The sequence below is a fragment of the Bombina bombina genome, chromosome 7 (genome assembly GCF_027579735.1).
Source record: "Bombina bombina isolate aBomBom1 chromosome 7, aBomBom1.pri, whole genome shotgun sequence".
Lineage (NCBI taxonomy): Eukaryota > Metazoa > Chordata > Amphibia > Anura > Bombinatoridae > Bombina > Bombina bombina.
The window spans coordinates 497352712-497380471 of record NC_069505.1 but is presented as its reverse complement, the minus strand read 5'-3'; the positions used below and the strand labels follow the sequence as shown (position 1 = coordinate 497380471).

Below are 27760 nucleotides of genomic sequence, written 5' to 3'. Positions count from 1 at the left end.
GTTGCTGTTCGCCTGCATGAAACTGGAAGGCTGAAGTGTTAAACAGGTCATTGTAAGTCACGATCCTCCAGATAGCGGTATTCAAATGTGAATCCTTCTTTCTTCCTCTGGCACCATTTCTCATAGTCAAAGTAAATGTATGTGCCCTGCTCAAATTCATCTGTAATGGTTTTGGGCTCTTCATGTCTCTGAAACCACATCATATATTTGGTGTGAAACCTCCAGCACTGTTTCTTCAGCGCTTTGGCTGCTAAATACTGTGCTTGTGTACCCTCCAAATAGTAGAAGATAAAGAATAAGGTCTCTGTGGAAAGACGCTGATAGAATTCTACTGTGTCCCAATGAGGAGGGGGCATCTGATGATGATATGGGGGTGTTGGGCATGGATTTCGTGGGAGGTACTGCCGTATTCTTTCAGAGTCACACGGATGGGGCATATGATGCCATGCTGCTTCTTCCATTGCTTGCTGGTAAAGCTGATCTGTAGTGAGGGGAACAGGACCCAAAGGACACACAGCCAATGACAGGGGGATGTTCCCTTCAGAGAGCTGCGTTGGAAGCTGACTGGCATGGGGCTGTGTTGTGGTTGTAGTGATTAGAATTTCACGTTCCGCCAGAATGTTGGGGACTGGATCTTCTAAGCTTGACCCAATAGCTGCTCGTTCTGCCATGGATTCCAGCGTGCTTAATGGCTCTAGTGGCTTAATCTCTGGTGTAGAGGTGAATTGAGGTGGTCCGTTGAGTAGCCTGGGTTTTGGATCACTGAAGCTCGGTGTGGGTGAGCTAGGAGAAATTATTAATAAACTGGATCCAATGCTTGCACTACTACTGCTGGCTGGCTGGGAGGCACTGCTGGTTTCCTTCGCGGTGCTAGTGGGTGGGTTGTGAACCACAGATGTTGTCCGCAACAACAGAGCTGTAACTTGTTGCTCCATTTTGCTTGCTAGATGTTGTCCGCTACAACAGAGCTGTAACTTGTTGCTCCATTTTGCTTGCTTGTGTTGTTGCTCCATTTTGCTTGTGTTTTGCCAAGCACTGGGTGGCCTCGGTTGGGATGTATTTGTGTTGGATGGGGGAGGAGCCACTGCCTGTGCGTATGGTGTAAGAGTGCCAGGCGTGTGCCCACCAGCTGGGTTGCTTTTGCTGCTGCTGCTATTGCTACTCGTGCTGCTACTGCTGGACACTGCACCATTGATGTTTGAACCCGGACCATTTCCTAGAGATGATGTGCTGGAACAACTTCCTATTTGGTAACTTGGAGTCTGAACACTTTTAGAACCGTTCTTTGCTGGCGACTGACTAACTTCACTGTCTGTGGACCTGCCTCGGATTTTCTTATCTTCTGAATTTTCGGTTGTACAGTTGGCTGGACACTGGAGTCAAGCTATCAGACAGTTTAAAAATCCAAGTCAAGCTATCAGAAAGTTTAAAAATCCAAGTCAAGCTATCAGACAGTTTAAAAATCCAAGTCAAGCTATCAGACAGTGTTTTGGAGCTATCAGACAGTTATAAAACAGTAGTCAAGCTATCAGACAATGTTTTGGAGCTATCAGACAGTTATAAAACAGTAGTCAAGCTATCAGACACTTATTTTTTAGCACTTGCTTAAGACTATTAAAGGCTGTACCATACATATATGCTAATAAGAAATGTTTTAATGAATACCACAAGCATTTTTGTTATAAATGTCACTCAAATGTAAAAAAAAATAATCATATTCCAGCATTTCTCTAAGCGTTAAAAACAAAATTCCCCATTGTGCCACTAAATTTCCACCACAGCTAGCTCACACAATGACCCCTCTACGATATCACAAAGTTTGGAAACTTTTTACTGTGGATTTTTAAAAATATTGGGCCCCAAATGTCCCTTGAATTGCATAAATAGGTCCTTTTCAGCACATTCACTTAGGAATAAAAAAGAAATCTCCCATAATGCCACTAAAATTTCACCACAGCTAGCTCACACAATGATCCCTCTACGATATCACAAAGTTTGGACACTTTTTACTGTGGAATTTTAAAAATATTGGGCCCCAAATGTCCGTCCAATTGCATAAATAGGCCATTTTAAGCAAATTTACTTAGGGATAAAAGCAAAATCTCCCATTGTGCCACTAAATTTCCACCACAGCTAGCTCAGAAAATGACCCCTCTACGATATCACAAAGTTTGGATACTTTTTACTATGGAATTTTAAAAATATTGGGCCCACAAATGTCCCTCAAATTGCATAAATAGGCCATTTCAGCAAATTCACTTAGGGATAAAAGCAAAATCTCCCATTGTGCCACTAAATTTCCACCACAGCTAGCTCACACAATGACCCCTCTACTATATCACAAAGTTTGGAGACTTTTTACTGTGGAATTTTAAAAATATTGGGCCCCAAATGTCCCTCGAATTGCATAAACTGGCCATTTTCAGCAAATTCACTTAGGGATAAAAGCAAAATCTCCCATTGTGCCACTAAATGTCCAACACAGCTAGCTCACACAATGACCCTTCTACGATATCACAAAGTTTGGAGACTTTTTACTGTGGAATTGTAAAGATATTGGGCCCCAAATGTCCCTCCAATTGCATAAATAGGCCATGTTCAGCAAATTCATTTAGGAATAAAAGCAAAATCTCCCATTGTGCCACTAAATTTCCACCACCGCTAGCTCACACAATGACCCCTCTACGATATCACACATTTTGGAGAGTTTTTACTGTGGAATTTTAAAAATATTGGGCCCCAAATGTCCCTCGAATTGCATAAATCGGCCTTTCCAAAAATGTCACTTTGGGATAAAAGCAAAATCGCCCATTGTGCAACTAAATATCCACCACAGCTATCTCACACAATGACCCCTCTACGATATCACACATTTTGGAGACTTTTTACTGTGGAATTTTAAAAATATTGGGCCCCAAATGTCCCTCGAATTGCATAAATAGGCCATTTTCATCAAATTCACTTAGGAATAAAAACAAAATCTCCCATTGTGCCACTAAATTTCCACCACAGCTAGCTCCCACAATGATCCCTCTACGATATCACAAAGTCTGGAGAGTTTTTACTTTGGAATTTTAAAAATATTGGGCCCCAAATGTCCCTCAAATTGCATAAATAGGTTATTTTCAGCAAATTCACTTAGGGATAAAAGCAAAATCTCCCATTGTGCCACTAAATTTCCACCACAACTAGCTCACACAATGACCCTTCTACTATATCAGAAATTTTGGAGAGTTTTTACTGTGTAATTTTAAAAATATTGGGCCCCAAATGTCCCTCAAATTGCATAAATAGGCCATTTTCAGCAAATTCACTTAGGAATAAAAGCAAAATCTCCCATTGTGCCACTAGATTTTAACCACAGCTAGCTCACACAATGACCCTTCTACTATATTACAAATTTTGGAGAGTTTTTACTGTGTAATTTTAAAAATATTGGGCCCCAAATGTCCCTCAAATTGCATAAATAGGCCATTTTCAGCAAATTCACTTAGGAATAAAAGCAAAATCTCCCATTGTGCCACTAGATTTTAACCACAGCTAGCTCACACAATGACCCTTCTACTATATTACAAATTTTGGAGAGTTTTTACTGTGTAATTTTAAAAATATTGGGCCCCAAATGTCCCTCAAATTGCATAAATAGGCCATTTTCAGCAAATTCACTTAGGAATAAAAGCAAAATCTCCCATTGTGCCACTAGATTTTAACCACAGCTAGCTCACACAATGACCCTTCTACTATATTACAAATTTTGGAGAGTTTTTACTGTGGAATTTTAAAAATATTGGGCCCCAAATGTCCCTCGAATTGCATAAATCGGCCCTTTCCAAAAATTTCACTTTGGGATAAAAGCAAAATCTCCCATTGTGCCACTAAATATCCACCACAGCTAGCTCACACAATGACCCCTCTACGATATCACAAATTTTGGAGAGTTTTTACTGTGGAATTTTAAAAATATTGGGCCCCAAATGTCCCTCGAATTGCATAAATAGGCCATTTTCAGCAAATTCACTTAGGGATAAAAGCAAAATCTCCCATTGTGCCACTAAATTTCCACCACAGCTAGCTCACACAATGACCCCTCTACGATATTACAAAGTATAGTTACTTTTTACTGTGGAATTTTAAAAATATTGGGCCCCAAATGTCCCTTGAATTTTAAAAATAGGCAATTTTCAGCAAATTCACTTAGGGATAAAAGCAAAATCTCCCATTGTGCCACTAAATTTTCACTACAGCTAGCTCACACAATGACCTTGCTTGGATATTACAAAGTACGGGTACTTTTTACTGTTGAATTTTAAAAATATTGGGCCCCAAATGTCCCTTGAATTTGCAGAAATAGGCCATTTTCAGCAAATTCATTTAGGAATAAAAAATAAATCTCCCATTGTGCCACTAAAATTTCACCACAGCTAGCTCAAACAATGACCCCTCTACGATATTACAAAGTATGGGGAGTTTTTACTGTGGAATTTTAAAAATATTGGGCCCCAAATGTACCTTGAATTTCAAAAATAGGCACTTTCAAAAAATTTCACTTTGCGATAAAAAGGAAATCTCCCATTGTGCCACTAAATTTCCACCACAGCTAGCTCACACAATGACCCCTCTACAATATTACAAAGTATGGGGAGTTTTTACTGTGTAATTTTAAAAATATTGGGACCCAAATGTCCCTCAAATTGCATAAATAGGCCACATTTTCAGCAAATTCACTTTTGGATAAAAAAGAAATCTCCCATTGTGCCACTAAATTTCCACCACAGCTAGCTCACACAATGACCCCTCTAGGATATCACAAAGTATGGGGAGTTTTTACTGTGGAATTTTAAAAATATTGGGCCCAAAATTTTCCTCAAATTGGAAAAATCATCACTTTCAAGCAATTTCACTTAGGGATAAAAGCAAAATCTCCAATTGTGCCACTAAATTTCCACTACACATATAGCTCAAACTATGACCCATCTATAATATCACAAAGTATGGGTACTTTTTAATGTATAATTTAAAAAAAATGGCTTCCAAATATCACTAAAATTCACACTGTTGACAATATCACAGAGTATAATTATTTTTTACTTTTGAATATTTAAAATATTGAGTTTCAAAATTTGTGATATCGTAGAGGGGTCATTGTGTGGAAATTTAGTGGCACAATGGGAGATTTCTTTTTTATCCCAAAGTGAAATTTTTGGAAAGTGCCAATTTTTGCAATTTGAGGGACATTTGGGGCCCAATATTTTTAAAATTCCACAGTAAAAAGTCTCCAAACTTTGTGATATCTTAGAGGGGTCATTGTGTGAGCTAGCTATGGTGAAATTTTAGTGGCACAATGGGAGATTTTTTTTTTATTCCTAAGTGAATTTGCTGAAAATGGCCTATTTATGCAATTCGAGGGACATTTGGGGCCCAATATTTTTAAAATTCCACAGTAAAAAGTCTACAAATGTTGTGATATCGTAGAGGGGTCATTGTGGGAGCAAGCTGTGGTGGACATTTAGTGGCACAATGGGAGATTTTTTTTTTTATTCCTAAGTGAATTTGCTGAAAATGGCCTATTTATGCAATTGGAAGGACATTTGGGGCCCAATATTTTTAAAATTCCACAGTAAAAACTCTCCAAAATTTGTGATATCGTAGAGGGGTCATTGTGTGAGCTAGCTGTGGTGGAAATTTAGTGGCACAATGGGAGATTTTGCTTTTATTCCTAAGTGAATTTGCTGAAAATGGCCTATTTATGCAATGGGAGATTTTGCTTTTATTCCTAAGTGAATTTGCTGAAAATTGCCTATTTATGCAATTCGAGGGACATTTGGGGCCCAATATTTTTAAAATTCCACAGTAAAAAATCTCCAAAATTTGTGATATCGCAGAGGGGTCATTGTGTGAGCTAGCTGTGGTGGAAATTTAGTGGCACAATGGGAGATTTTGCTTTTATTCCTAAGTGAATTTGCTGAAAATGGCCTATTTATGCAATTGGAGGGATATTTGGGGCCCAATATTTTTAAAATTCCACAGTAAAAAGTATCCAAACTTTGTGATATAGTAGAGGGGTCATTGTGTGAGCTAGCTGTGGTGGAAATTTAGTGGCACAATGGGAGATTTTGCTTTTATTCCTAAGTGAATTTGCTGAAAATGGCCTATTTATGCAATTGGAAGGACATTTGGGGCCCAATATTTTTAAAATTCCACAGTAAAAACTCTCCAAAATTTGTGATATCGTAGAGGGGTCATTGTGTGAGATAGCTGTGGTGGATATTTAGTGGCACAATGGGAGATTTTGCTTTTATCCCAAAGTGATATTTTTAGAAAGGGACGATTTATGCAATTCGAGGGACATTTGGGGCCCAATATTTTTAAAATTCCACAGTAAAAAGTCTCCAAACTGTGATATCGTAGAGGGGTCATTGTGTGAGCTAGCTGTGGTGGAAATTTAGTGGCACAATGGGAGATTTTGCTTTTATTCCTAAGTGAATTTGCTGAAAATGGCCTATTTATGCAATTGGAGGGACATTTGGGGCCCAATATTTTTAAAATTCCACAGTAAAAAGTCTCCAAAATTTGTGATATAGTAGAGGGGTCATTGCGTGAGCTAGCTGTGGTGGAAATTTAGTGGCACAATGGGAGATTTCTTTTTTATCCCAAAGTGACATTTTTGGAAAGTTCCTATTTTTGCAATTTGAGGGACATGTGGGGCCCAATATTTTTAAAATTCCACAGTAAAAAGTCTCAAAACTTTGTGATATCGTAGAGGGGTTATTATGTGAGCTAGCTGTGGTGGACATTTAGTGGCACAATGGGAGATTTTTTTTTATTCCTTAGTGAATTTGCTGAAAATTACCTATTTATGCAATTGGAAGGACATTTGGGGCCCAATATTTTTAAAATTCCACAGTAAAAACTCTCTAAAATTTGTGATATCGTAGAGGGGTCATTGTGTGAGATAGCTGTGGTGGATATTTAGTGGCACAATGGAAGATTTATCTTTTATCCCAAAGTGAAATTTTTGGAAAGGGCCGATTTATGCAATCCGAGGGACATTTGGGGCCCAATATTTTTAAAATTCCACAGTAATTCAAGCTTGAACACCTCCAAACTTTGTGATATCGTAGAGGGGTCATTGTGAGATCTAGCTGTGGTGGAAATTTAGTGGCACAATGTGAAATTTTGCTTTTATTCCTAAGTGAATTTGCTGAAAATGGCCTATTTATGCAATCCGAGGGACATTTGGGGCCCAATATTTTTAAAATTACACAGTAAAAAGTCTCCAAAATTTGTGATATCGTAGAGGGGTCATTGTGTGAGCTAGCTGTGGTGGAAATTTAGTGGCACAATGGGAGATTTTGCTTTTATCCCTAAGTGAATTTGCTGAAAATGGCCAATTTATGCAATTTGAGGGACATTTGGGGCCCAATATTTTTAAAATTCCACAGTAAAAAGTCTCCAAACTTTGTAAGATCATAGAGGGGTCATTGTGTGAGCTAGCTGTGGTGGAAATTTAGTGGCACAATGGGAGATTTTGCTTTTATTCCTAAGTGAATTTGATGAAAATGGCCTATTTATGCAATTGGAGGGACATTTGGGGCCCAATATTTTTAAAATTCCACAGTAAAAACTCTCCAAAATTTGTGATATCGTAGAGGGGTCATTGCGTGAGATAGCTGTGGTGGAAATTTAGTGGCACAATGGGAGATTTCTTTTTTATCCCAAAGTGACATTTTTGGAAAGTTCCTATTTTTGCAATTTGAGGGGCATGTGGGGCCCAATATTTTTTAAATTCCACAGTAAAAAGTCTCCAAACTTTGTCATATCGTAGAGGGGTTATTGTGTGAGCTAGCTGTGGTGGACATTTAGTGGCACAATGGGAGATTTTTTTTTAATTCTTAAGTGAATTTGCTGAAAATGGCCTTTCTCTTGTAAGGTGTATCCAGTCCACGGATCATCCATTACTTGTGGGATATTCTCCTTCCCAACAGGAAGCTGCAAGAGGATCACCCACAGTAGAGCTGTCTATATAGCTCCTCCCCTAACTGCCCACTCCCAGTCATTCTCTTGCAGCTTCCGACAATGGAAGTAGCTAGAGAGATGTGGTGAATTAGTGTAGTTTATCTTGAATCAAAAATTTGTTATTTTTAAACGGTGCCGGCGTTGTACTGTTTTTTTACCTCAGGCAAAAATTGGAAGAAGAATTTGCCTAAGGTTTTGGATGATCTTAGCAGGTTGTAACTAAGGTTCACTGCTGTTCTCACACATAACTGAAGAGATGTGGAAACTTCAGCTGGGGGAACGGCCTGCAGAATTAACTGCTCTGAGGTATGTTCAGTATATTTTTTTCTAGAGGATGATAGAACTAGAAAATGCTGACAGTGCCTGATATACTTAAGGTAAGCCTGATTGCAGTGATTTAATAAACGACTGGCATCATGCTTGCAGTAAAGGGTAATTTTCATATTACTTTCTTTTAGGGCTTGGTATGTAAAACGTTTGCATATATATTTAGAACGTTTTTTACTGAGGTGATAAATATTTATTTGGGGGCCTAGTTTTTTCCACATGGCTGTTATTTTACTAGGAATAGTTTTTTAAGGCCCTCTGACTTTGAGTACATGGTGGGAGGGGCCTATTTTCGTGCTCTAACTGCGCAGTTGTTTTTCACAGTCTGAGACATCCAGCTTCCCTGAAGGAGTCCCCTGTCATATTGGACCTCTGTAAAGGGTTTTTTGTGCCTACAAAGTCGTTTTATGGGAAGGTAGGAGCCACAGTAGAGCTGTGGCAGTTTGCTAGTGACTGTTAAAACAGTTTTTACCGTTTTTTTGCTTCGTTTTTGAGCTTAAGGGGTTAATCATCCATTTGCAAGTGGGTGCAATGCTATTTTAGTCTATTATATACACTGTAAAAATTTCATAGAGTTAACTGCTTTTTTTCACTGTTTTGCAGTTTTTGTGTTTGTTTTTTTCCCTTAAAGGCACAGTACCGTTTTTTATATTTTGCTTTTTCACATTAATTAAAGTGTTTTCAAAGCTTGCTGGTCTCATTACTACTCTGTTAAACATGTCTGACATAGAGGAAACTCCTTGTTCATTATGTTTAGAAGCCATTGTGGAACCCCCTCTTAGAATGTGTACCAAATGCACTGATTTTACTATAAATTATAAAGACCATATTCTGGCTTTAAAAGGTTTATCACCAGAGGAAATTGACAAGGGGAATGTTATGCCGACTAACTCTCCCCACGTGTCAGAGCCTTTAACTCCCGCTCAAGGGGCGCCAAGTACATCTAGCGGGCCCATGGCGTACACTTTACAAGACATGGCGGCAGTTATGAATCATACTCTTAAAGAAGTATTGTCCAAACTGCCAGGGTTGCAAGGAAAGTGAGACAGCTCTGGGGCTAGAACTAATGCAGAGCTTTCTGACGCTTTAGTAGCTATGTCTGATACACCCTCACAATATGAAGAAGCTGAGGAAGGAGAGCTTCGTTCTGTGGGTGATTTTTCTGACTCAGGGAAGATTCAACCTGATTCTGATATGTCTACATTTAAATTCAAGCTTGAACACCTCCGCGTGTTGCTCAGGGAGGTTTTAGCAACTCTGGATGACTGTGACGCCATTGTAGTCCCAGAGAAATTGTGTAGATTGGATAAATACTATGCAGTGCCTGTTTACACTGATGCTTTTCCAATACCTAAGAGGTTTTCAGAAATTATTACTAAGGAATGGGATAGACCAGGTGTGCCGTTCTCTCCCCCTCCTGCTTTTAAAAAGATGTTTCCCATAGATGCCGCTACACGGGACTTGTGGCAAACGGTCCCTAAGGTGGAGGGAGCAGTCTCTACCCTAGCGAAGCGTACAACTATCCCTGTCGAGGGCAGTTGTGCTTTCCTAGATCCAATGGATAAAAAGTTAGAGGGTTACCTTAAGAAATTTTTTATTCAACAGGGTTTTATTCTCCAGCCTCTTGCATGCATTGCCCCTGTCACTGCTGCTGCGGCCTTTTGGTTTGAGTCTCTGGAAGAGGCTCTACAGGTAGAAACCCCATTGGATGATATACTTGACAAGCTTAAAGCTCTTAAGCTAGCCAATTCATTTGTTTCTGACGCCGTTGTTCATTTAAACAAACTAACGGCTAAGAACTCAGGTTTTGCTATTCAAGCGCGTAGGGCGTTATGGCTTAAATCCTGGTCAGCTGATGTTACTTCAAAGTCTAAGCTTCTCAACATTCCCTTCAAGGGGCAGACCCTATTCGGGCCTGGACTGAATGAGATCATTTCTGATATTACTGGAGGAAAAGGTCATGCCCTTCCTCAGGATAGGTCCAACAAATTAAGGACCAAACAGTCTAATTTTCGTGCCTTTCGAAACTTCAAGACTGGCGCAGCATCAACTTCCTCTAATACAAAACAAGAGGGAAATTTTGCTCAGTCCAAGCCGGTCTGGAGACCTAACCAGGCTTGGAACAAAGGAAAGCAGACCAAGAAGCCTGCTGCTGCCTCTAAGACAGCATGAAAGATCAGCCCCCGATCTGGATCTAGTAGGGGGCAGACTTTCTCTCTTCGCCCAGGCTTGGGCAAGAGATGTCCAGGTTCCCTGGGCATTGGAAATTGTGTCCCAGGGATACCTTCTGGACTTCAAAGCTTCTTCCCCAAAAGGAAGATTTCACCTCTCACAATTATCTGCAAACCAGATAAAGAGAGAGGCATTCTTACATTGTGTTCAAGACCTCCTAGTTATGGGAGTGATCCACCCAGTTCCAAAGGAGGAACAGGGGCAAGGCTTCTATTCAAATCTGTTTGTGGTTCCCAAGAAAGAGGGAACCTTCAGATCAATCTTAGATCTCAAGATCCTAAACAAATTTCTCAGAGTCCCATCCTTCAAGATGGAGACTATTCGAACCATCCTTCCTATGATCCAGGAGGGTCAATATATGACTACCGTGGATTTAAAGGATGCTTATCTTCACATTCCGATACACAGAGATCATCATCGGTTTCTCAGGTTCGCCTTCCTAGACAGGCATTACCAGTTTGTGGCTCTTCCCTTTGGGTTAGCCACGGCACCAAGAATCTTTACAAAGGTTCTGGGGTCACTCCTGGCGGTCCTAAGGCCACGGGGTATAGCAGTAGCCCCTTACCTAGACGACATTCTGATATAGGCGTCGAATTTTCAAATTGCCAAGTCCCATACGGACATTGTTCTGGCATTCCTGAGGTCTCATGGGTGGAAAGTAAACGAAGAAAAGAGTTCTCTATCCCCTCTCACAAGAGTTTCCTTCCTGGGTACTCTGATAGATTCTGTAGAAATTAAGATTTACCTGACAGAGGCCAGGTTGTCAAAGCTTCTAAATTCCTGCCGTGTTCTTTATTCTACTTCTCGCCCTTCAGTGGCTCAGTGTATGGAAGTAATCGGCTTAATGGTAGCGGCAATGGACATAGTGCCGTTTGCCCGCCTACATCTCAGACCGCTGCAACTCTGCATGCTCAGTCAGTGGAATAGGGATTACACAGATTTGTCCCCTCTACTAAATCTGGATCAAGAGACCAGGGATTCTCTTCTCTGGTGGCTATCTCGGGTCCATCTGTCCAAGGGTATGACCTTCCGCAGGCCAGATTGGACAATGGTAACAACAGATGCCAGCCTTCTGGGCTGGGGTGCAGTCTGGAACTCCCTGAAGGCTCAGGGATCGTGGACTCAGGAGGAGGCACTCCTTCCGATAAACATTCTGGAACTAAGAGCGATATTCAACGCTCTTCAGGCTTGGCCTCAGCTTGCTGGGGTCAGGTTCATCAGATTTCAGTCGGACAACATCACGACTGTAGCTTACATCAACCATGAAGGGGGAACAAGGAGTTCCCTAGCAATGTTGGAGGTTTCAAAGATAATTCTATGGGCAGAGATTCACTCTTGCCATCTATCAGCTATCCATATCCCAGGAGTAGAGAACTGGGAGGCGGATTTTCTAAGTCGACAGACTTTTCATCCGGGGGAGTGGGAGCTCCATCCGGAGGTATTTGCACAGTTGATTCAACTTAGGGGCAAACCAGAACTGGATCTCATGGCGTCTCGTCAGAACGCCAAGCTTCCTTGTTACGGATCCAGGTTCAGGGATCCCAAGGCAGCACTGATAGATGCTCTAGCAGCGCCTTGGTCCTTCAACCTGGCTTAGGTGTTTCCACCGTTTCCTCTGCTCCCTCGTCTGATTGCCAAGATCAAGCAGGAGAGAGCATCAGTGATTTTGATAGCACCTGCGTGGCCACGCAGGACTTGGTATGCAGATCTGGTGGACATGTCATCCTTTCCACCATGGACTCTGCCGTTGAGACAGAACCTTCTACTTCAGGGTCCTTTCAACCATCCAAATCTAATTTCTCTGTGTCTGACTGCTTGGAGATTGAACGCTTGATTTTATCAAAGCGTGGTTTCTCAGAGTCGGTCATTGATACCTTAATACAGGCACGAAAGCTTGTCACCTGGAAAATCTATCATAAGATATGGTGTAAATATCTTCATTGGTGTGAATCCAAAGGTTACTCGTGGAGTAAAGTCAGGATTCCTAAGATATTATCCTTTCTCCAAGAAGGATTGGAGAAGGGTTTGTCAGCTAGTTCCTTAAAGGGACAGATTTCTGCTCTGTCTATTCTTTTGCACAAACTCCTGGCTGAGGTTCCAGATGTTCAGGCATTTTGTCAGGCTCTTGTTAGAATCAAGCCTGTGTTTAAACCTGTTGCTCCGCCATGGAGTTTAAATTTAGTTCTTAAGGTTCTTCAAGGGGTTCCGTTTGAACCTTTGCATTCCATAGATATTAAGCTCTTATCTTGGAAAGTTCTGTTTTTAGTAGCTATCTCCTCGGCTCGAAGAGTTTCGGAGTTATCTGCTTTACAATGTGATTCCCCTTATCTCATTTTCCATGCAGATAAGGTAGTGTTACGTACCAAACCTGGTTTTCTACCTAAGGTGGTATCTAATAAAAATATCAATCAGGAGATTGTTGTACCGTCACTGTGTCCTAATCCTTCTTCAAAGAAGGAACGTCTATTACACAATCTTGACGTGGTTCGTGTTTTAAAGTTTTATTTACAAAGATTTTCGTCAAACATCTGCATTGTTTGTTGTCTACTCTGGACAGAGGAGAGGCCAAAAGGCTTCGGCAACTTCTCTTTCTTTTTGGCTAAGGAGTATAATACGCTTAGCTTATGAGACTGCTGGCCAGCAGCCTCCTGAAAGAATTACAGCTCATTCTACTAGAGCGGTAGCTTCCACATGGGCTTTTAAGAATGAGGCTTCTGTTGAACAGATTTGTAAGGCGGCGACTTGGTCTTCGCTTCATACTTTTTCTAAATTCTATAAATTTTATACTTTTGCTTCTTCGGAGGCTATTTTTGGGAGAAAGGTCTTACATCCATGTCCTATAGCTTTGGTATTGGTATCCCACAAGTAATGGATGATCCGTGGACTGGATACACCTTACAAGAGAAAACAAAATTTATGCTTACCTGATAAATTTATTTCTCTTGTGGTGTATCCAGTCCACGGCCCGCCCTGTCATTTTAAGGCAGGTGTTTTTATTTTTAAACTACAGTCACCACTGCACCCCATAGTTTCTCCTTTCTCTTGCTTGACTTCGGTCGAATGACTGGGAGTGGGCAGTTAGGGGAGGAGCTATATAGACAGCTCTGCTGTGGGTGATCCTCTTGCAGCTTCCTGTTGGGAAGGAGAATATCCCACAAGTAATGGATGATCCGTGGACTGGATACACCACAAGAGAAATAAATTTATCAGGTAGGCATAAATTTTGTTATTTATGCAATTGGAAGGACATTTGGGGCCCAATATTTTTAAAATTCCACAGTAAAAACTCTCCAAAATTTGTGATATCATAGAGGGGTCATTGTGTGAGCTAGCTGTGGTAGAAATTTAGTGGCACAATGTGAGATTTTGTTTTTATCCCTAAGTGAATTTGCTGAAAATGGCCTATTTATGCAATTTGAGGGACATTTGGGGCCCAATATTTTTAAAATTCCACAGTAAAAAGTCTCAAAACCTTGTGATATCGTAGAGGGGTCATTGTGGGAGCTAGCTGTGGTGGAAATTTAGTGGCACAATGGGAGATTTTGCTTTTATCCCAAAGTGAAATTTTTGGAAAGGGTCGGCTTATGCAATTCGAGGGATATTTGGGGCCCAATATTTTTAATATTCCACAGTAAAAACGCTCCAAAATTTGTGATATCGTAGAGGGGTCATTGCGTGAGATAGCTGTGGTGGAAATTTAGTGGCACAATGGGAGATTTCTTTTTTATCCCAAAGTGACATTTTTGGAAAGTTCCTATTTTTGCAATTTGAGGGGCATGTGGGGCCCAATATTTTTTAAATTCCACAGTAAAAAGTCTCCAAACTTTGTCATATCGTAGAGGGGTTATTGTGTGAGCTAGCTGTGGTGGACATTTAGTGGCACAATGGGAGATTTTTTTTTAATTCTTAAGTGAATTTGCTGAAAATGGCCTTTCTCTTGTAAGGTGTATCCAGTCCACGGATCATCCATTACTTGTGGGATATTCTCCTTCCCAACAGGAAGCTGCAAGAGGATCACCCACAGTAGAGCTGTCTATATAGCTCCTCCCCTAACTGCCCACTCCCAGTCATTCTCTTGCAGCTTCCGACAATGGAAGTAGCTAGAGAGATGTGGTGAATTAGTGTAGTTTATCTTGAATCAAAAATTTGTTATTTTTAAACGGTGCCGGCGTTGTACTGTTTTTTTACCTCAGGCAAAAATTGGAAGAAGAATTTGCCTAAGGTTTTGGATGATCTTAGCAGGTTGTAACTAAGGTTCACTGCTGTTCTCACACATAACTGAAGAGATGTGGAAACTTCAGCTGGGGGAACGGCCTGCAGAATTAACTGCTCTGAGGTATGTTCAGTATATTTTTTTCTAGAGGATGATAGAACTAGAAAATGCTGACAGTGCCTGATATACTTAAGGTAAGCCTGATTGCAGTGATTTAATAAACGACTGGCATCATGCTTGCAGTAAAGGGTAATTTTCATATTACTTTCTTTTAGGGCTTGGTATGTAAAACGTTTGCATATATATTTAGAACGTTTTTTACTGAGGTGATAAATATTTATTTGGGGGCCTAGTTTTTTCCACATGGCTGTTATTTTACTAGGAATAGTTTTTTAAGGCCCTCTGACTTTGAGTACATGGTGGGAGGGGCCTATTTTCGCGCTCTAACTGCGCAGTTGTTTTTCACAGTCTGAGACATCCAGCTTCCCTGAAGGAGTCCCCTGTCATATTGGACCTCTGTAAAGGGTTTTTTGTGCCTACAAAGTCGTTTTATGGGAAGGTAGGAGCCACAGTAGAGCTGTGGCAGTTTGCTAGTGACTGTTAAAACAGTTTTTACCGTTTTTTTGCTTCGTTTTTGAGCTTAAGGGGTTAATCATCCATTTGCAAGTGGGTGCAATGCTATTTTAGTCTATTATATACACTGTAAAAATTTCATAGAGTTAACTGCTTTTTTTCACTGTTTTGCAGTTTTTGTGTTTGTTTTTTTCCCTTAAAGGCACAGTACCGTTTTTTATATTTTGCTTTTTCACATTAATTAAAGTGTTTTCAAAGCTTGCTGGTCTCATTACTACTCTGTTAAACATGTCTGACATAGAGGAAACTCCTTGTTCATTATGTTTAGAAGCCATTGTGGAACCCCCTCTTAGAATGTGTACCAAATGCATTGATTTTACTATAAATTATAAAGACCATATTCTGGCTTTAAAAGGTTTATCACCAGAGGAAATTGACAAGGGGAATGTTATGCCGACTAACTCTCCCCACGTGTCAGAGCCTTTAACTCCCGCTCAAGGGGCGCCAAGTACATCTAGCGGGCCCATGGCGTACACTTTACAAGACATGGCGGCAGTTATGAATCATACTCTTAAAGAAGTATTGTCCAAACTGCCAGGGTTGCAAGGAAAGTGAGACAGCTCTGGGGCTAGAACTAATGCAGAGCTTTCTGACGCTTTAGTAGCTATGTCTGATACACCCTCACAATATGAAGAAGCTGAGGAAGGAGAGCTTCGTTCTGTGGGTGATTTTTCTGACTCAGGGAAGATTCAACCTGATTCTGATATGTCTACATTTAAATTCAAGCTTGAACACCTCCGCGTGTTGCTCAGGGAGGTTTTAGCAACTCTGGATGACTGTGACGCCATTGTAGTCCCAGAGAAATTGTGCAGATTGGATAAATACTATGCAGTGCCTGTTTACACTGATGCTTTTCCAATACCTAAGAGGTTTTCAGAAATTATTACTAAGGAATGGGATAGACCAGGTGTGCCGTTCTCTCCCCCTCCTGCTTTTAAAAAGATGTTTCCCATAGATGCCGCTACACGGGACTTGTGGCAAACGGTCCCTAAGGTGGAGGGAGCAGTCTCTACCCTAGCGAAGCGTACAACTATCCCTGTCGAGGGCAGTTGTGCTTTCCTAGATCCAATGGATAAAAAGTTAGAGGGTTACCTTAAGAAATTTTTTATTCAACAGGGTTTTATTCTCCAGCCTCTTGCATGCATTGCCCCTGTCACTGCTGCTGCGGCCTTTTGGTTTGAGTCTCTGGAAGAGGCTCTACAGGTAGAAACCCCATTGGATGATATACTTGACAAGCTTAAAGCTCTTAAGCTAGCCAATTCATTTGTTTCTGACGCCGTTGTTCATTTAAACAAACTAACGGCTAAGAACTCAGGTTTTGCTATTCAAGCGCGTAGGGCGTTATGGCTTAAATCCTGGTCAGCTGATGTTACTTCAAAGTCTAAGCTTCTCAACATTCCCTTCAAGGGGCAGACCCTTTTCGGGCCTGGACTGAATGAGATCATTTCTGATATTACTGGAGGAAAAGGTCATGCCCTTCCTCAGGATAGGTCCAACAAATTAAGGACCAAACAGTCTAATTTTCGTGCCTTTCGAAACTTCAAGACTGGCGCAGCATCAACTTCCTCTAATACAAAACAAGAGGGAAATTTTGCTCAGTCCAAGCCGGTCTGGAGACCTAACCAGGCTTGGAACAAAGGAAAGCAGACCAAGAAGCCTGCTGCTGCCTCTAAGACAGCATGAAAGATCAGCCCCCGATCTGGATCTAGTAGGGGGCAGACTTTCTCTCTTCGCCCAGGCTTGGGCAAGAGATGTCCAGGTTCCCTGGGCATTGGAAATTGTGTCCCAGGGATACCTTCTGGACTTCAAAGCTTCTTCCCCAAAAGGAAGATTTCACCTCTCACAATTATCTGCAAACCAGATAAAGAGAGAGGCATTCTTACATTGTGTTCAAGACCTCCTAGTTATGGGAGTGATCCACCCAGTTCCAAAGGAGGAACAGGGGCAAGGCTTCTATTCAAATCTGTTTGTGGTTCCCAAGAAAGAGGGAACCTTCAGATCAATCTTAGATCTCAAGATCCTAAACAAATTTCTCAGAGTCCCATCCTTCAAGATGGAGACTATTCGAACCATCCTTCCTATGATCCAGGAGGGTCAATATATGACTACCGTGGATTTAAAGGATGCTTATCTTCACATTCCGATACACAGAGATCATCATCGGTTTCTCAGGTTCGCCTTCCTAGACAGGCATTACCAGTTTGTGGCTCTTCCCTTTGGGTTAGCCACGGCACCAAGAATCTTTACAAAGGTTCTGGGGTCACTCCTGGCGGTCCTAAGGCCGCGGGGTATAGCAGTAGCCCCTTACCTAGACGACATTCTGATATAGGCGTCGAATTTTCAAATTGCCAAGTCCCATACGGACATTGTTCTGGCATTCCTGAGGTCTCATGGGTGGAAAGTAAACGAAGAAAAGAGTTCTCTATCCCCTCTCACAAGAGTTTCCTTCCTGGGTACTCTGATAGATTCTGTAGAAATTAAGATTTACCTGACAGAGGCCAGGTTGTCAAAGCTTCTAAATTCCTGCTGTGTTCTTTATTCTACTTCTCGCCCTTCAGTGGCTCAGTGTATGGAAGTAATCGGCTTAATGGTAGCGGCAATGGACATAGTGCCGTTTGCCCGCCTACATCTCAGACCGCTGCAACTCTGCATGCTCAGTCAGTGGAATAGGGATTACACAGATTTGTCCCCTCTACTAAATCTGGATCAAGAGACCAGGGATTCTCTTCTCTGGTGGCTATCTCGGGTCCATCTGTCCAAGGGTATGACCTTCCGCAGGCCAGATTGGACAATGGTAACAACAGATGCCAGCCTTCTGGGCTGGGGTGCAGTCTGGAACTCCCTGAAGGCTCAGGGATCGTGGACTCAGGAGGAGGCACTCCTTCCGATAAACATTCTGGAACTAAGAGCGATATTCAACGCTCTTCAGGCTTGGCCTCAGCTTGCTGGGGTCAGGTTCATCAGATTTCAGTCGGACAACATCACGACTGTAGCTTACATCAACCATCAAGGGGGAACAAGGAGTTCCCTAGCAATGTTGGAGGTTTCAAAGATAATTCTATGGGCAGAGATTCACTCTTGCCATCTATCAGCTATCCATATCCCAGGAGTAGAGAACTGGGAGGCGGATTTTCTAAGTCGACAGACTTTTCATCCGGGGGAGTGGGAGCTCCATCCGGAGGTATTTGCACAGTTGATTCAACTTAGGGGCAAACCAGAACTGGATCTCATGGCGTCTCGTCAGAACGCCAAGCTTCCTTGTTACGGATCCAGGTTCAGGGATCCCAAGGCAGCACTGATAGATGCTCTAGCAGCGCCTTGGTCCTTCAACCTGGCTTAGGTGTTTCCACCGTTTCCTCTGCTCCCTCGTCTGATTGCCAAGATCAAGCAGGAGAGAGCATCAGTGATTTTGATAGCACCTGCGTGGCCACGCAGGACTTGGTATGCAGATCTGGTGGACATGTCATCCTTTCCACCATGGACTCTGCCGCTGAGACAGAACCTTCTACTTCAGGGTCCTTTCAACCATCCAAATCTAATTTCTCTGTGTCTGACTGCTTGGAGATTGAACGCTTGATTTTATCAAAGCGTGGTTTCTCAGAGTCGGTCATTGATACCTTAATACAGGCACGAAAGCTTGTCACCTGGAAAATCTATCATAAGATATGGTGTAAATATCTTCATTGGTGTGAATCCAAAGGTTACTCGTGGAGTAAAGTCAGGATTCCTAAGATATTATCCTTTCTCCAAGAAGGATTGGAGAAGGGTTTGTCAGCTAGTTCCTTAAAGGGACAGATTTCTGCTCTGTCTATTCTTTTGCACAAACTCCTGGCTGAGGTTCCAGATGTTCAGGCATTTTGTCAGGCTCTTGTTAGAATCAAGCCTGTGTTTAAACCTGTTGCTCCGCCATGGAGTTTAAATTTAGTTCTTAAGGTTCTTCAAGGGGTTCCGTTTGAACCTTTGCATTCCATAGATATTAAGCTCTTATCTTGGAAAGTTCTGTTTTTAGTAGCTATCTCCTCGGCTCGAAGAGTTTCGGAGTTATCTGCTTTACAATGTGATTCCCCTTATCTCATTTTCCATGCAGATAAGGTAGTGTTACGTACCAAACCTGGTTTTCTACCTAAGGTGGTATCTAATAAAAATATCAATCAGGAGATTGTTGTACCGTCACTGTGTCCTAATCCTTCTTCAAAGAAGGAACGTCTATTACACAATCTTGACGTGGTTCGTGTTTTAAAGTTTTATTTACAAAGATTTTCGTCAAACATCTGCATTGTTTGTTGTCTACTCTGGACAGAGGAGAGGCCAAAAGGCTTCGGCAACTTCTCTTTCTTTTTGGCTAAGGAGTATAATACGCTTAGCTTATGAGACTGCTGGCCAGCAGCCTCCTGAAAGAATTACAGCTCATTCTACTAGAGCGGTAGCTTCCACATGGGCTTTTAAGAATGAGGCTTCTGTTGAACAGATTTGTAAGGCGGCGACTTGGTCTTCGCTTCATACTTTTTCTAAATTCTATAAATTTTATACTTTTGCTTCTTCGGAGGCTATTTTTGGGAGAAAGGTCTTACATCCATGTCCTATAGCTTTGGTATTGGTATCCCACAAGTAATGGATGATCCGTGGACTGGATACACCTTACAAGAGAAAACAAAATTTATGCTTACCTGATAAATTTATTTCTCTTGTGGTGTATCCAGTCCACGGCCCGCCCTGTCATTTTAAGGCAGGTGTTTTTATTTTTAAACTACAGTCACCACTGCACCCCATAGTTTCTCCTTTCTCTTGCTTGACTTCGGTCGAATGACTGGGAGTGGGCAGTTAGGGGAGGAGCTATATAGACAGCTCTGCTGTGGGTGATCCTCTTGCAGCTTCCTGTTGGGAAGGAGAATATCCCACAAGTAATGGATGATCCGTGGACTGGATACACCACAAGAGAAATAAATTTATCAGGTAGGCATAAATTTTGTTATTTATGCAATTGGAAGGACATTTGGGGCCCAATATTTTTAAAATTCCACAGTAAAAACTCTCCAAAATTTGTGATATCGTAGAGGGGTCATTGTGTGAGCTAGCTGTGGTAGAAATTTAGTGGCACAATGTGAGATTTTGTTTTTATCCCTAAGTGAATTTGCTGAAAATGGCCTATTTATGCAATTTGAGGGACATTTGGGGCCCAATATTTTTAAAATTCCACAGTAAAAAGTCTCAAAACCTTGTGATATCGTAGAGGGGTCATTGTGGGAGCTAGCTGTGGTGGAAATTTAGTGGCACAATGGGAGATTTTGCTTTTATCCCAAAGTGAAATTTTTGGAAAGGGTCGGCTTATGCAATTCGAGGGATATTTGGGGCCCAATATTTTTAATATTCCACAGTAAAAACTCTCCAAAATTTGTGATATTGTAGAGGGGTCATTGTGTGACATAGCTGTGCTGGATATTTAGTGGCACAATGGGAGATTTTGCTTTTATCCCAAAGTGACATTTTTGGAAAGGGCCGATTTATGCAATTCGAGGGACATTTGGGGCCCAATATTTTTAAAATTCCACAGTAAAAACTCTCCAAAATGTGTGATATCGTAGAGGGGTCATTGTGTGACATAGCTGTGGTGGAAATTTAGTGGCACAATGGGAGATTTTGTTTTTATCCCTAAGTGAATTTGCTGAAAATGGCCTATTTATGCAATTTGAGGGACATTTGGGGCCCAATATTTTTAAAATTCCATAGTAAAAAGTCTCAAAACTTTGTGATATCGTAGAGGGGTCATTTTGGGAGCTAGCTGTGGTGGAAATTTAGTGGCACAATGGGAGATTTTGCTTTTATTCCTAAGTGAATTTGCTGAAAATGGCCTATTTATGCAATTCGAGGGACATTTGGGGCCCGATATTTTTAAAATTCCACAGTAAAAAGCCTTCAAAATGTGTGATATCGTAGAGGGGTCATTTTGTGAGATAGCTGTGGTGGATATTTAGTGCACAATGGGAGATTTTGCTTTTATCCCAAAGTGAAATTTTTGGAAAGGGCCAATTTATGCAATTCGAGGGAAATTTGGGGCCCAATATTTTTAAAATTCCACAGTAAAAAGTCTACAAACTTTGTGTGATATCGTAGAGGGGTCATTGTGTGAGCTAGCTGTGGTGGAAATTTAGTGGCACAATGGGAGATTTTGCTTTTATCCCTAAGTGAATTTGCTGAAAATGGCCTATTTATGCAATTGGAGGGACATTTGGGGCCCAATATTTTTACTATTCCACAGTAAAAAGTCTCCAAACTTTGTGATATCGTAGAAGGGTCATTGTGTGAGCTAGCTGTGGTGGAAATGTAGTGGCACAATGGGAGATTTTGCTTTTATCCCTAAGTGAATTTGCTGAAAATGGCCTATTTATGCAATTAAAGGGACATTTGGGGCCCAATATTTTTAAAATTCCATAGTAAAAAGTTTTCAAACTTTGTGAGATCGTAGAGGGGTCATGGTGTGAGCTAGCTGTAGTGGAAATTTAGTGGCACAATGTGAGATTTTGCTTATTCCTAAGTGAATTTGCTGAAAATGGCCGATTTATGCAATTGGAGGGACATTTGGGGCCCAATATTTTTAAAATTCCACAGTAAAAAGTCTTCAAACTTTGTGAGATCGTAGAGGGGTCATTGTGTGAGCTAGTTGTGCTGGATATTTAGTGGCACAATGGGAGATTTTGCTTTTATCTCAAAGTGAAATTTTTGGAAAGGGCCGATTTATGCAATTCGAGGGACATTTGGGGAACAATATTTTTAAAATTCCACAGTAAAAAGTCTCCAAAATTTGTGATATCGTAGAGGGGTCATTGTGTGAGCTAGCTGTGGTGGAAATTTAGTGGCACAATGGGAGATTTTGCTTTTATTCCTAAGTGAATTTGCTGAAAATGGCCTATTTATGCAATTGGATGGACATTTGGGGCCCAATATTTTTAAAATTCCACAGTAAAAACTCTCCAAAATTTGTGATATCGTAGAGGGGTCATTTTGTGAGATAGCTGTGGTGGATATTTAGTGCACAATGGGAGATTTTGCTTTTATCTCAAAGTGAAATTTTTGGAAAGGGCCGATTTATGCAATTCGAGGGACATTTGGGGAACAATATTTTTAAAATTCCACAGTAAAAAGTCTCCAAAATTTGTGATATCGTAGAGGGGTCATTGTGTGAGCTAGCTGTGGTGGAAATTTAGTGGCACAATGGGAGATTTTGCTTTTATTCCTAAGTGAATTTGCTGAAAATGGCCTATTTATGCAATTGGATGGACATTTGGGGCCCAATATTTTTAAAATTCCACAGTAAAAACTCTCCAAAATTTGTGATATCGTAGAGGGGTCATTTTGTGAGATAGCTGTGGTGGATATTTAGTGCACAATGGGAGATTTTGCTTTTATCTCAAAGTGAAATTTTTGGAAAGGGCCAATTTATGCAATTCGAGGGACATTTGGGGCCCAATATTTTTAAAATTCCACAGTAAAAAGTCTCCAAACTTTGTGATATCGTAGAGGGGTCATTGTGTGAGCTAGCTGTGGTGGAAATTTAGTGGCACAATGGGAGATTTTGCTTTTATCCCTAAGTGAATTTGCTGAAAATGGCCTATTTAAGCAATTGGAGGGACATTTGGGGCCCAATATTTTTAAAATTCCACAATAAAAAGTCTCCAAACTTTGTGAGATCGTAGAGGGGTCATTGTGTGAGCTAGCTGTGGTGGAAATTTAGTGGCACAATGGGAGATTTTGCTTTTATTCCTAAGTGAATTTGCTGAAAATGGCCTATTTATGCAATTGGAGGGACATTTGGGGCCCAATATTTTTAAAATTCCACAGTAAAAAGTCTCCAAACTTTGTGAGATCGTAGAGGGGTCATTGTGTGAGCTAGCTGTGGTGGAAATGTAGTGGCACAATGGGAGATTTTGCTTTTATCCCTAAGTGAATTTGCTGAAAATGGCCTATTTATGCAATTAAAGGGACATTTGGGGCCCAATATTTTTAAAATTCCACAGTAAAAAGTCTCCAAACTTTGTGAGATCGTAGAGGGGTCATTGTGTGAGCTAGCTGTGGTGGAAATTTAGTGGCACAATGGGAGATTTTGCTTTTATCCCAAAGTGAAATATTTGGAAAGGGCCGATTTATGCAATTCGAGGGACATTTGGGGAACAATATTTTTAAAATTCCACAGTAAAAAGTCTCCAAAATTTGTGATATCGTAGAGGGGTCATTGTGTGAGCTAGCTGTGGTGGAAATTTAGTGGCACAATGGGAGATTTTGCTTTTATTCCTAAGTGAATTTGCTTAAAATGGCCTATTTATGCAATTGGAAGGACATTTGGGGCCCAATATTTTTAAAATTCCACAGTAAAAACTCTCCAAAATTTGTGATATCGTAGAGGGGTCATTTTGTGAGATATCTGTGGTGGATATTTAGTGCACAATGGGAGATTTTGCTTTTATCCCAAAGTGAAATTTTTGGAAAGGGCCAATTTATGCAATTCGAGGGACATTTGGGGCCCAATATTTTTAAAATTCCACAGTAAAAAGTCTCCAAACTTTGTGATATCGTAGAGGGGTCATTGTGTGAGCTAGCTGTGGTGGAAATTTAGTGGCACAATGGGAGACTTTGCTTTTATCCCTAAGTGAATTTGCTGAAAATGGCCTATTTATGCAATTGGAGGGACATTTGGGGCCCAATATTTTTAAAATTCAACAGTAAAAAGTCTCCAAACTTTGTGATATCGTAGAGGGGTCATTGTGGGAGCTAGCTGTGGTGGAAATTTAGTGGCACAATGGGAGATTTTGCTTTTATCCCTAAGTGAATTTGCTGAAAATGGCCTATTTATGCAATTAAAGGGATATTTGGGACCCGATATTTTTAAAATTCCACAGTAAAAAGTCTCCAAACTTTGTGAGATCGTAGAGGGGTCATTGTGTGAGCTAGCTGTGGTGGAAATTTAGTGGCACAATGGGAGATTTTGCTTTTATTCCTAAGTGAATTTGCTGAAAATGGCCTATTTATGCAATTAGGACATTTGGGGCCCAATATTTTTAAAATTCCACAGTAAAAAGTCTCCAAACTTTGTGAGATCGTAGAGGGGTCATTGTGTGAGCTAGCTGTGGTGAAAATTTAGTGGCACAATGGGAGATTTCTTTTTTATCCCAAAGTGAAATTTTTGGAAAGTGCCTATTTTTGCAATTTGAGGGACATTTGGGGCCCAATATTTTTAAAATTCCACTGTAAAATGTCTCCAAACTTTGTGATATCGTAGAGGGGTCATTGTGTGAGCTAGCTGTGGTGAAATTTTAGTGGCACAATGGGAGATTTTTTTTTTTATTCCTAAGTGAATTTGCTGAAAAGGGCCGATTTATGCAATTTGAGGGACATTTGGGGCCCAATATTTTAAAAATTCCACAGTAAAAACTCTCCAAAATTTGTGATATCGTAACGGGGTCATTGTGTGAGCTAGCTGTTGTGACATTTTAGTGGCACAATGGGAGATTTCTTTTTTATTCCTAAGTGAATTTGCTGAAAAGGGCCGATTTATGCAATTGGAGGGACATTTGGGGCCCAATATTTTTAAAATTCCACAGTAAAAACTCTCCAAAATGTGTTATATCGTAGAGGGGTCATTGTGTGAGATAGCTGTGGTGGAAATTTAGTGGCACAATGGGAGATTTCTTTTTTATCCCAAAGTGAAATTTTTGGAATTGCCTATTTTTGCAATTTGAGGGACATTTGGGGCCCAATATTTTTTAAAATTCCACAGTAAAAAGTCTCCAAAATTTGTGATATCTTAGAGGGGTCATTGTGTGAGATAGCTGTGGGGAAAATGTAGTGGCACAATGGGAGATTTTGCTTTTATCCCTAAGTGAAATTGCTTGAAAGTGATGATTTTTGCAATTTGAGGGACGTTTGGGGCCCAATATTTTTAAAATTCCACACTAAAAAGTGTCCATACTTTGTGATATCGTAGTGGGGTCATTGTTTGAACTAGCTGTGTTGAAAATGTAGTGGCACAATGGGGAATTTTGTTTTTAACGCTTAGAGAAATGCTGGAATATGACTATTTTTTTTACATTTGAGTGACATTTATAACAAAAATGCTTGTGGTATTCATTAAAACATTTCTTATTAGCATATATGTATGGTACAGCCTTTAATAGTCTTAAGAAAGTGCTAACAAATAAGTGTCTGATAGCTTGACTACTGTTTTATAACTGTCTGTTAGCTCCAAAACAGTGTCTGATAGCTTGACTTGGATTTTTAAACTGTCTGATAGCTTGACTCCAGTTGGCTGGACTGGGTGGAATAGGGGAGCTTGATGTAGTTGAGGTGGGAGTGCTGCTAGATTGGTTAAAAATCTCATCCTCCATGTGACTGTGAGTTGGTGGGGACGTAGCTACCAGCGCCTGTGGAATGTCTTCTAAATCAAGGTCATCATACAGGAACTCATTTTCCTCAAAATCGGGATCCTGCGAGGAGTCCACATAATACTCTACATCATCTTTAATCTTCCGTATTGAATCCACATTGATAGAGTCATTATCTAACATTCGTAAAATAGTTTCCAGCATTCGGATATGGTACCTATGTTTCTCTATGTGCCGTTTCAGTCCCTCGATCCCAGGGCCGGATTGGGCCGCCGGGATACCGGGAAAAATCCTGGTGGGCCGGCAGCTGGTGGGCCGAGCGGCAGCTGCACATAGTGTGTTGTGTGGAGAGAAGCACAGCATGCAGCGCCGCAGCACAGTGTGAAGGAGTAGGAGCGCAGTGGCCGTTACTTTGCCCCAAAATGTTATTTATTCTTGTGACATGAATATAGTTTTAATACGCATCACCGTATTAAAACTACAACATCATGTCACAACAATAAATAAAACCGGGCCGCCGGTTAACACAGTGTGACATCATCATTGACAGCGGGTCAAGTCAGATGAAGAAGAACAGGCTGATGTGCTGTTTAGTACAGCCCCTCCCCCCGATTTGACTCTGTGAGCGTCGCTCCGCTGTTAGTTGCAGATAAGATTCTACCCCTGTGCTGTGGGACAAGGTAATGGGATTTGTTTGTAACTCCAGCATAATAATATGTACTACCCAGCCCTAAGACCAACGAGTGCATAAGCTGAAAGGGAAGGGAAATAGAGCTGCTGAATATTAATTTAATTGGCAAAAACAGTGGAAATAGTTGAAACTTGCACGGTTAGTCACGTGGCTTAATAATTTTTTTTAGTAAACATTATGGATATTTATATATATATATGTATGTATGTATATATATATATATATATATATATATATATATATATATTTATATATATATATATATATATATATATATGTGTGTATATATATATATATATGTATGTGTGTGTATATATATATATGTATGTATGTATATATATGTATGTGTGTATGTATATATATCTATATATATGTATATATATATATGTATGTGTGTATATATATATATATGTACGTGTGTGTGTATATATATATGTATATACATATGGTACATCGCCTAAAACAATATACATTTTGTAAGTAATCATTTTATATATGGGTATGCTGTTAAAGGGGCGGGGTTTGGCTGGAGGGGGCGGGGCGGGGCTGGGCCGGTCTATACACATTTCCAGGGCCGGTCTGATTTCCCAGTCCGGCCCTGCTCGATCCGGTCTTGCTTCTGATCCTTGTTGCCTTTCTTCTTTCTTGTTTGTACCGACAAAGACTCTACCTCACTTTCAAACTGATCCACTCCCATGTTAAGTGAGTCTATCGTGTTCGTTAACCACTGGCCAACATCTTCTTTCTCCTTCTGAGCTGGATCAACCTTTTGGGCCAGACCAAGCCCTTCCTTGGAGTATGCTTTTGTCTTTGTCTCTCGCTCTACAACTTTGAACCTTTCCATTTGCGTTTCTATGAGTTTTCGGTTATCAATAAGCTACCTTTTGTCTTTTATTTCATTTGATGCCACCCATGTTTTAATTTGGTCCCGCAATCTCTTTAGCTTTTTAATCTCCTTTTTTAAGTCTGCTTCATATTTTTCTTTCTGATTTGCATTAGCTGCATTGTGAAGCTTCTGCCAAATGTCTTCAAATTGCTCCACTCCTTCTGAAACCTTTTTTAAACATCGATCAATCTCGCCCTGTAGTTTTCTTTTATCCGCCATATTTCATTCACTAGAGATGGGTTCTCTTCATACTTTAAAGAGACTGGATGCTTCCAATGTGACTCAAGGTTCATTGACAATTGGTCTCCCAAGTGCATTGGTACACTATCGCCCCCAGGAAGGATGGAGAAAGGTGGGGGAAGCCTCTTCCGGTTTAAGGGTTGTTTTGG

At 40.7% G+C, this 27760-nt stretch overlaps 1 protein-coding gene across 1 annotated transcript; it reads right to left on the bottom strand.

The window, feature by feature from the left end:
• Window positions 1-27760, bottom strand: LOC128636031 (CCR4-NOT transcription complex subunit 3-like). Its single transcript, XM_053689106.1, is given in 5 exon segments — window positions 1-949; window positions 952-1031; window positions 1033-1366; window positions 25710-26048; window positions 27095-27760. Coding segments are annotated over 5 exon segments (2151 nt in total). The 5' UTR covers window positions 27591-27760; the 3' UTR covers window positions 1-47.